Source organism: Bos taurus, chromosome 5, assembly GCF_002263795.3.
Source record: "Bos taurus isolate L1 Dominette 01449 registration number 42190680 breed Hereford chromosome 5, ARS-UCD2.0, whole genome shotgun sequence".
NCBI lineage: Eukaryota > Metazoa > Chordata > Mammalia > Artiodactyla > Bovidae > Bos > Bos taurus.
Genome location: NC_037332.1, coordinates 38,344,062 through 38,354,634, shown reverse-complemented (window position 1 = coordinate 38,354,634; position 10,573 = coordinate 38,344,062). Strand labels below are relative to the sequence as shown.

Here is a 10,573-nt window from a genome sequence, read left to right as displayed (position 1 = left end):
GGGCACTTTTGCTGACGTCTTAGTGTGCGCCGGAAGTGCCTCCCCGGGAGCGCGGCGACGAGCGGACGACTACATTTACGGGATCTCCAGGCGGCCCAGAGTCAGTGAGCGCTTTTTACCTTTACGAGAGGTGGATGGGGACGGGCACGCGGCCTCCTGCACCCGGGAGGGGGCAGCGAGCGGGCGGGCGGGCGTTTCCGCGGTGGGACCTGGAGTCTCCCGCTGAATTTGAACTGTGCAGGGATTCTGCTCCTGAGGTTAAGGCGGAGAGACGCAGCGGAGTTTGGCATAAATGAAAGTGTTGAGTCTGTGATATAGGTTCACTTCTCTTTAGCACCATAATAGGCAAAAAAAGGGCTGAACTAGGTGGCATCGGTGACCCAAGGTCAGTTAGTAAGTCGATAAATTTACTGAATGTGTTCTACGTGCCCAGTTCGGTTATAGGCACTTCAGGAGTTACAAAAAAGTGTAAAGCGGCCTTTTTCTGGAGGATCCCTCAGTCTTGTTGGGGAGACAAGGTCAATTTGGGGACACTCGAATTCACACAAAGACTCATCCTGAGTATTGGTATGGACAACTGTAAAACTTCCTGGCACCTTTTTTCTCCCTATAAATCTGTAATGGGCAAACACTGCTTTTTCTCTAAGTGGCTGTAAACAGGCCCATCATTCCTACAGAAACACTAGAAAATTTAATGTAGGGTAGTTTATACTTAACTTCTATCCACCGGCACACGCAGACCAGCCCTCTAACCACTCCCTGGGAGCCTGCGTGCCAGCAGCCTGGAACAGAGTCTCTCGTGGAGCCTGCACGATCAATCTAAATCGAAGCTGGTGTCTTCTAGAGAGACGGAAGTGCAATCCAGCCAGGGCGCAGCAGAATTTTGAGAAGCCCGAAGGCCTCTGTGTGTCCGCCAGGGGACCGCAGGGACTAATTCTTTTGACAAACTTGTGGCCAGCCAAAACTGCCATGCTTCACATCCCTGTTAATCCTTGGTTACCGCCCGAGATGTAAGCCCTTTTGGTCTTCTATGCTACACCCTCATCCCTGTGCTGCTTTGTGCTCGCTCCCTCTCCCTTTATTTAGGCTATCACTGCTTCTCCCTCCTTTTCTTCCCACATTTCATTCCTCAACACAGGAACTGTGCTCTCTGAAACCTTCTGTGCTTAACAAACTCTTTTACAGATTCAACCTCTTTATGGAAATTTTCTTACATCTCCTGACTCTAATACTTGTTTTTTCCCTCCAGTCAAGTCAGTTGAGCCCTTTCGCTGACCCTATTTATGGGTGGATCATGGCTCTTGCTTCCCTGGCTTATGCGGTAAAAAATCTGCCTGCAATGTGGGAGAACCGGGTTCGATCCCTGGGTCGGGAAGATACACTGGAGATGGAAATGGCAACTCACTCCAGTATTCTTGCCTGGAAAATCCCATGGACAGAGAGGCCTGGAGGGCTACAGTCCATGGAGTCACAAAGAGTCGGCCACGACTGAGCAACTAACACTTTCTTTCATGGCTCTATAGACATATTCAACTTATTTCTATTTCTAATGCTTTTTTCTTCTGTCAGTGTCTTTGCAAAGTTCTTTTTTCTCTGAGACATTTGATTTTCCTTATCCCAAGCCTACCTCTTTCTGGTTGATTCCTACATCTGCTAAAAATCTCAGTTTTAGTCACTTTCTCTGTGTGGTATTCCTAACCTCCCATAGACAGAGTTAAGTACCCTTGCCATGTGCTAAGTGCTCTCTACTTGCCTTTTAGTAGCATTTATCAGATGTATCCTGATTGCTTATCTCTTTGTCTTTGCTACGATGCTAGGCTTTTGAGGAGGAACTGTATTTGTCTTGTTTACTTTCGTAACTCTAGTGCCTAATAGGCAGTCAAGACTTTTTTGAATCATTGCAGTTGCTGCAGATACAGTCTCAGAATTCAGGTAGTTGATGTCATCTTCTGATTTTAAAATGTAAAAATCTTTCAAAAGGCATCAGCTGCTTCTCAGCTATAGCTGCTTTGGCTATGTGACTGCTCCCAGTGTTGCCAGAGTGTCCAGTTCTTTTCAAGCAAAGTTGGAAATAAAGTTTCTTAAAGAGGCTATCTCCTCGTTTGTAAGTGTGGACAATGGAAAAATGTTTTATTAAGAAAAAAGAAGCCTGGGCCAAACAAGTCACATGTGGCTTCTTAGTCATTGGTTTGGAATCTGTTTTAAGTGTTGTAGGGTTCAGAAATGGGCTTTCTGGAGAATAATAGATTTTGAACTGGGCCTTGATGGATGTTTGGAAATTGAGTGAGAGAACGAAAAGAAGTATTCCAGTTGGAGAAGTAAGTGTTCTTACTCTAGGGTAGTGTTCTAACTCAAGGGTAGTGTTCATTACTTTGTGACACAGTGAGGAGGAAGGCATGGAGAGAACAGGTTAGGTGAAATGACAGAAGGGGGGCATATGAAGGGCAGAGACGTTTGGATTTGTTACAGTTAATTAATAAGCTATTAGGGTTCTTGTTCAGGGAGACTTCAGCTATGAATTTTAGCATGGTTAATTGAGTGTCTGTCATAAGGGTGGAATGGAGGGTAAAAGACAGGAAGGAGGCTGACCAGTTAAGACTGTAACCTTTATCCATATGTGAAATGAGGTTTAGATTTGAAAATTTTATACTCAGTCAAACATCTGATCATTTTGCCTATTAATTTCCGTTACTTGTTCACTTACAATGAACAGTCAAGAAGCTGCTACTGAGTATTTAACACTTAAAGAAGTTTTCTTAAAACAGTGAAAAGTCAAGTAACATGTGGCACTAGTGGAGAATGCAGCACTTTAACAGTACCGAGTTATAGAGTTCGTTATGAAGCAAGGACGGTCTTTCCTCTAGCTTCTTCGCCTTCAATCCATCCTGTGTAGTTTCAGGTTAATCTTCTGGAATGGCATTTTCCTCTCACTTTGTTTCTAGGTTTAAAAGCCTACAGGGAACTCCTCCTCTAGTTTTTTGCTTTGTTGTGCCATTTAATGCCTTTGAATTTGTTCTCTCTGCCCTTGCCTGTTTGCTCTGTGAAGCAACGGGATATGGTGGAAAAGGCTTTGCTTTTAAAGTCACAGAGGCCTGAGTCTGATTCTAGGCTCCCTAAGCCTCTGAGATTTGAGCTTTTCAGAGCCTCTGTGTTTTTTTCTGCAATGGGAGGGATAATATCTACTTCAGGGGAGGAAATGAAAGCTTGTTAAGTCCCTGTGCAGGCTCATTTCCGCTCATTTGCAAAGCGAATCTTCTGCTCTCATTATTTGTATCTTTCTTAGGCACATTTCCATTCAGTTTCTTGGATTCTACCATTTACTGTTGTTCATCCACATTTAAGTGATCTTATATTTGATTATATTTGAATTTTCTTGGCTTTTTTAAACTGCCATTGCTTGTATTTATCTCTGAGCACTGAACAGTGATTAATTTCTGTGGATTCTTTTGCTCTATTTTGACCATTTTAGTTGACATCCAATGTTTTTATTTTCCTCATACACTTTATATTGTAAAATTTATTTTTGTTTTAGATGTCTGGAATTTTAAACATTTTTCAATTAGAAATAGTATTATGTAATTTTTAGGCTCAGGCCAACAATTAAAAACTTATTTTAATTTAGAATATCAGGAATATGTTTACCTTGCTTTAACGTCAATGGATCATATCCTAAGGTGAAATAAGTTTAAGATTTAAAAGAAATGTCCCAGGCAACTATATAGAAATTTTAGAGAATAAGATCTAAGTATTAGTATTTTTTGAAGCTCTCTAGATGATCCTCATGTGAAGACAGGGTTGAGAATCACAGCTTTAGGTGCTGGAGCTAAAGGATTCTCATTGGTACCGTTTGCTCAAAAATGAAGTGGCATTAGTATCATGAGAAGTGTGAGAAGACTCATAATCTAATAGTGCTCATTGGAAGTTTTCTGAATAACCAAAAGGTAAAAACCAATATTTAGGTTCTCCAGAATAGCTCATGTAGTGGGCATATGAATAATACGTTTATTTGGCCTATGTTTAATAAGTACCTTTACTCTGCTAAACAACAGAAATAAGAGAGGTACACAGTCATTGCCTTTGCAGTGGTGTTTAGTTTGGGAGGGAGGAGAGGAAGGAAAGTATATTGAATATTATGCTATATAGTTCTAATATAGCAGGGTGCTTTAAGAGGCCTGAAGAAGAAACTTCACTCTTTCTGGAGAATATAAGAAAATCTTACATTTTAGCTGAATCCTGAAGGAAGAGTAGAGAGTTAAGGCAGATAAGTTGAAGAAAGATATTCTAGGCAGGAGAAAGGTTGCCATGATAGGGTGATGAGAAATAGTGGCATACTTGCAGAACAAAGTGTAGTTTGGTATGTCTGGAGGTTCTGGAGACTGTCTGGAAATTGGTAGGAGGTGAAACTGGAGAGATAGGAGAAAAGTCAAAAATAAGCCTTTTTCAAGTTTAGGCGGAGACTTCATTCTTAGGAAATGGGGAGTCACTGAGAGATTTTTAAACTAGTTGTCTTATGAGAACTCTTGCTATAGTTGTTGGCTGTAGGAGGTGACATCAGAAGCAAGGAGACCAGTGTTTTACTTTTGCGGGGGCGGGGGGGGGGGGCGTCCAATGACTAGATTAAAAGGATATGAACAAAGACCTTGACAGCTGGGATAGGGGAGTGGAGACACATGTGCCTTATATATTGAGGTGATAGAAATAATTGGCTTTAGTTAACTGAGATATGGTAAGTTTGGGTTCTTGTGTGACTCAGGTTTCTGATTTGGGCCTTTGGTTATCCGATATGGTATCACTGACCAAGATGGGGAACACAGGAGATGAAGCAGGTTTCTGAGTATTGTGAAGGCACACTGAATTGGAGGTGCTGTGAGATATCCTCTTGAAAGGAAGTGGAGGTGTGGGAATCATTTATCTAAAGAGGGCGTGTTATTAGCATTAACAGATATTTTCCATGGATACTGAACACATACATTGTATGGATTGTTCTAAGTGCTTAATTTTAATAAATTAACAATGTAGTTCATATAGTTCATATTCCTAGTAGCAAGGGACCAGTAATGTACATCAGAGTTATCTAGTATCTTAGATGATTAGTGCTATGAAAAAAAAATAGCTAAATTAGGGGAATCTGGTAGAAAAATGACATTAAGATGATTTTGGAAGTGACATTGAGGGTTAACCATGCAAATACCTGGAGAAAAGCATTCTGGGTGGGGAATTGCTAGTGCAGAGGCCTGAAATGTTACCTAATTGCTCACCGTGGTTTGCTATCAAATCAGTTATTGAATGAATATAAAGAGTGAAAGGAATGCATTGGGGAAGGAGGGAAAGCTATTTATCCTGAGTGTGTTTAATACTGGAAGTTGACTAGAGAGATCTTCCTCTTAATGCCTTACCTGTGGAATCAAAGCATAAATAGTTTGACAGGAGGATATTGTGCTCAGCATTTTTTATGGTCCAGCTCTCATATCTGTACATGACTACTGGAAAAACAGTAGCTTTGACTGTACGGACCTTTGTCGATAAAATGATGTCTTTGCTTTTTAATACACTGTCTAGGTTTGTCATAGGTTTCCTTCCAAGGAGCAAACATCTAATTTCATGGCTGCAGTCACCACCTGCAGTGATCTTTGAGCCCAGGAAAATAAATCTGCCACTGTTTCCATTGTTTCCCCATCTATTTGCTGTGAAGTGATGGGACTGGATGCCATAATCTTAATTTTTTGAATGTTTTAAGCCAACTTTTTCACTCTTCTCTTTCATTTTCATCAAGAGGCTCATTAGTCCCTCTAAGCAAAGAGTGGTATCATCAGAGTGGTTGCCGGGAGCCGGCGAGAGACATTCCACTCGTGACAAAGGTCATGAGGAAGGAGGCTGGGCATACGCAAAGGCGGGATCGAGCCTCAGGAGTCCCCCTGGATATTCTCGAGCATCTACCCCCCAAAAAACCAGAGTCTGCCTACTTTACTGCTTTGTGCGCTCACCTCTGATTTTACTGGGGGCTGTCCCCCACCACCATCTCGCTCTCTCTGACAAAGAGTTGACTTACAGCTCCAATTAATAAAGTTCCTGGGCAACTAGGAGTGTTTAAATCCAAACCCCTCAGATGGCTCTCTAACTCGCCTGACAAGTTTACCCGGACTCCTACAGCTATGCATACGATTGTTTACAGTCTCCCAGCCTCTAGAGGCACGGGAAGCTTAAGATATTCAAATAGCTTAGAGCCTCTCAGAGAGTTAGAAACTGTCAGAATAAACTAGTAAAGGATTTCATTGATGAGCCAATGTTTGTTGCCAAGTTTCCACATCCCCTGAATTGTATCCTTGAATGTGTATTAATTAATATAGTTGGTATGTAGAAAAAATAAGTAGTGGCCTTGGTGTTAGTGACTTTAGACCCTTAAGGTAATAAATTCTTTCCTTTGTTGTAAACCCATTACACATCCACTCTATAGGAATGCAATTTTATCTTCGGAAGATGGCGCCAAACCTTAAAATAATTACTCTTAGAGAAAATAAGTCTTTGTTGATAAGTCCTTGTCAAGAGTCATAAAATGTTAATAGGCCTTCTGGCCAGAAGATGATGTAAATCACCTAAACCATTTGTATACGATAAATTTGCAGGAAAAAAACCCTGGTTTTTGATAAGGGTCAAAGACTGCTGACTTTGCATCCCCTATTATCCTCTATGGGTAACTTAGGGTATATAAGCCCCTGTTGAAAATAAAGCTACGGGTCTTGCTCACCAACGCTTGGTCTCCCCTTGTCATTCTTTTCACATTCGGGCTGAAGTCTCCATCTGGAGCGCGGATATCCTCTGCGACCATTTATTTGCCTGGGCTTCTAAGACCCACTCGAGAAGGTGTCTTAAGGTGGGGCACCTTCCGCTATTCGAGAGGGTGCCTGCGGCCTCCGTGGTCAGAGCTAACCTGGTGTCACGGGTTATATTGATTTTCCGCGTAAACCAAGCTACTCAGCCTCTTTTCTCCACTGAATTTTCCTACTGAGCTATCCTCATTCTATTACTCTTTATATCTCTAATTAACATTTGAATAGGTCGCCTAGGCCGTCTCTCCTTCGAATACCCTGGATCAGCCGGGGCTGGACCTCGGCAAGTGGTATCATCTACATATCTGAGGTGGTTAATATTTCTACTGTCAATGTTGATTCCAGCTTGTGAGTCATCCAGCCTGGCATTTTGCATGATGTACTTTGCATACAAGTTAAATAAGCTGGGTGACAAAATACAATCTCGAAGTACTCCTTTCCCAGTTTTGAACCAGTCAGTTGTTCCATGTAAGGCTCTACTGTTGATTCTGACCCACTTGTATGTAGGTTTCTCAGGAGACAAGTAAGGTGGTCAGGTATTCCTATCTCTTCAAGAATTTTCCACAATTTGTGGAAAATTGCGGTCCACATGGTCAAAGGTTTTAGTGTGCTCAGTGAATCAGAGGTCAATGTTTTTCTGGAATTCTCTTGCTTTTCCTATGATTCAGTGGATGTAGGCAATTTGATCTCTGGTTCCTCTGCCTTTTCTAAACCCACTTTGTACATCTGGAAGTTCTTGGTACACATACTATTGAAGCCTAGCTTGAAGGACTTTGAGCATCACCTTACTAGCATGGAAAATGAGTGCAATCGTGCAGTAGTTTGAACTGCCCTACTTTGAGATTGGAATGAAAACTGACCTTTTCCGGTCCTGTGGCCACTGCTGAGTTTTTCAAATTTGCTGGCATATTGAGTGCAACACTTTAACAGCATTATCATTTAGGATTTTAAATTGCTCTGATGGGATTCCATCATCTCCACTAGCTTTGTTCATGGTAATACTTCCTGAGGGCCACTTGACGTCACACTCCAGGAGTATGGCTCTACGTCAGTGAGCACACCAGCATGGTTATATGTTTCATTAAGATCTTCTTTGCATAGTTCTTCTGTGTATTCTTGCCACCTCTTCTTAAACTCTTCTGCCTCTGTTAGAGCCTTACCATTTCTGTTGTGTATTGTGCCCATCCTTGCATGAAATAGTCCCTTGATATCTCCAGTTTTCTTGAAGAGATCTCTAGTCTTTGCCATTCTACTGTTTTCCTCTGGTTTTTTTTTTTTTTTTTTTTGCATTGTTCATTGAAGAAGTCCTCATCTCTCAGTATTCTCTGGAACTATCAATTCAGTTGGGTATATCTTCCTCTTTCTCCCTGCTTTTGTTTCTTTTCTTTCCTCAGCTATTCTGTAAAGCCTCCTCAGACAACCACTTTGCCTTCTTGCATTTCTTTTTCTTTGGGATGGTTTTGGTCACTGCCTCCTATACAGTGTTACGAACCTCTGTCCACAGTTCTTCAGGCACTCTGTATACCTGATCTAATCCCTTGAATATATTCGTCACCTCCATTGTATAATCATAAGGGATTTGATTTAGGTCGTGCCTGAATGGCCTAGTGGTTTTCCCTATTTTTTTCAATTTAAGCCTGAATTTTGCAGTAAGGAGCTGATGATTGAAGGCACAGTCAGCTCCAGGTCTTGTTTTTGCTGGCTATATAGAACTTCTCCATCTTCAGCTGCAAAGAATATAATCAGTCTGATTTTGATATTGACCATTGGTGATACCCATGTGTAAAATCGTCTCTTATGTTGTTGGAAAAGGGTGCTTGCTTGATCAGTGTGTCCTCTTGGCGAAATTCTGTTAGCCTTTGCCCTGCTCCGTTTTGTACTACATGGCCAAATTTGCCTGTTACTTCAGGGATCTCTTGATTTCCTACTTTAGCATTCCATCCCCTATGATGAAAAGAACTAACATCTTTTTTTTGGTGTTAGTTCTAGAAGATCTTGTAGGTCTTCATAGAACTGTTCAACCTCAGCTTCTTTAGCATTACTGGTTGGGGCATAGGCTTGGATTACTGTGATATTGAATGGTTTGCCTTGGAAATGAACTGAGCTCATTTGGTCATTTTTGAGACTGTACCTAAGTACTGCATTCCTGACTCTCTTGTGGACCATGAGGGCTACTCCATTTCTTCTAAAGGGATTCTTGCTCACAGTAGTAGATATAATGGTCATCTAAATTAAATTCACCCATTCCTGTCCATTTTAGTTCACTGATTCCACAAGATGTTGATGTTCACACTTGATGTCTCTTTGCCATTTCCTTGACCACATCCAATTTACCTTGATTCATGGACCTAACATTCCAAGTTCCCATGCAGTATTCTTCTTTATAGCATCAGACATCATTTTTACCACCAAACACATCCCAACTGAGCGTTGTTTCCACTTTGGCCCAGCAGCTTCATTCTTTCTGGAGCTGTTAGTAATTGCCCTCTGCTCTCCTCTGTGTTGGACACCTTCCTTTCTGGGGGACTCATCTTTCGGTTTCATATCTTTTTGCCTTTTTGTGCTGTTTGTATGGTTCTCGCAACAAGATTACTGGAGTGATTTGCCATTTCCTCCTACAGTGGGCCATGTTTTGTCAGAACTCTTCACTTGACCCGTCCATCTTGGGTGGCCCTGCATGGCGTGGCTCATATCTTCGTTGAGTTACCGAAGCCCCTTCCCCATGACAAGGCTGTGATCCATGAAAGGGAGTATCGGTTATTAGCAAACTTCTGAAGCCTACCCAACACTGAATTCTAATTCTGTTCTCTGCCTAACTGTGATGTAGAGGGTCCTTCCATTTTTCTGTTGTATTCTTCAGTTTTCATGTGGTGTTGGACTAGAGAACTTTACTAGTTTACTTCTGATACTCCTCTAATGGTTGGAGGTTAGTGAAGTGATGACAGGTAAACAAACATCATCACTTCACTTTGCTGGGAGTCTGAGCTCCTTGGTTTAATTTAGCTGATGAGCTTCAATTACAGAAGGGGTCAATAGCCTAAATTGGGTAATGTCATAAACATGTGCCTCTGTTCTGAAAATTGCTGTGCTCATCACTTATTCTTAAATGCTTCAAAAATTACACACAAACTCTTTGAATTCAAGATGATACTGGCATATTCTTCCCTCATTGCCCTACACTAGCTTCATCATATCCTCCTGCTCTAATACCTTTTCCCTTTGCTGTTATTTTAAAATCTAGCTAAAGTCCATTTTCTTTATGTCCATTGTTTTTTCCTTTCTTTTGCAGGTAATCATCAAACTATATCTTCTGTTTTGTTTTACTAACAGTACATGGTTGCATATGGAGTTGTCTATTTATATTTCTACATTTCCCACTTATATAGGTTTCTTGAGAATGAAAGGGGTGTTTTCTACTAGTGGATGCTAATTATTTTGCTACACGAAGCTCTATTTAATTTCACCACTATCTTGTGCTCTACTATTTTATATACTTATTCTGAAAATACATAGTAATTTAGATAATAAAGATTATATTTTGTTATTGCTGTTTTATAAAAGCAATAGGTATGGGAAGAGAATGTTTAAAAGCTAGATACCTGCAAATTCACTAAAAATTCACTAAATTTACTAAATTCACCAAATTTACAAATTCACTAAAAATATTAATATTTTGGTGTATTCACTAGTAAGAAATAACTTAAAAAAGTGAAATGATTATAAGAGATTGCTTTGTAGCCTAATGT

The 10,573-nt window shown here is 40.8% G+C and overlaps 1 protein-coding gene across 13 annotated transcripts in view; it reads left to right on the top strand.

Annotated features, from left to right (window-relative positions):
* The first annotated feature begins 31 nt into the window (after positions 1-31).
* Positions 32-10,573, top strand: part of PPHLN1 (periphilin 1) — a 175,190-nt gene continuing 164,648 nt past the window's right edge. For 6 of the 13 annotated variants that reach the window (XM_059886515.1, XM_024991877.2, XM_059886513.1 and 3 more), the window contains exon 1: positions 35-104. In XM_059886515.1, the coding sequence (XP_059742498.1) occupies position 104 (1 nt within the window). In that variant the 5' untranslated portion in view covers positions 35-103. Of the gene's footprint in view, positions 386-10,573 lie in introns of all 13 variants that reach the window. The other 7 variants (XM_005206425.5, XM_024991876.2, XM_005206423.5 and 4 more) reach the window with 3 other exon arrangements.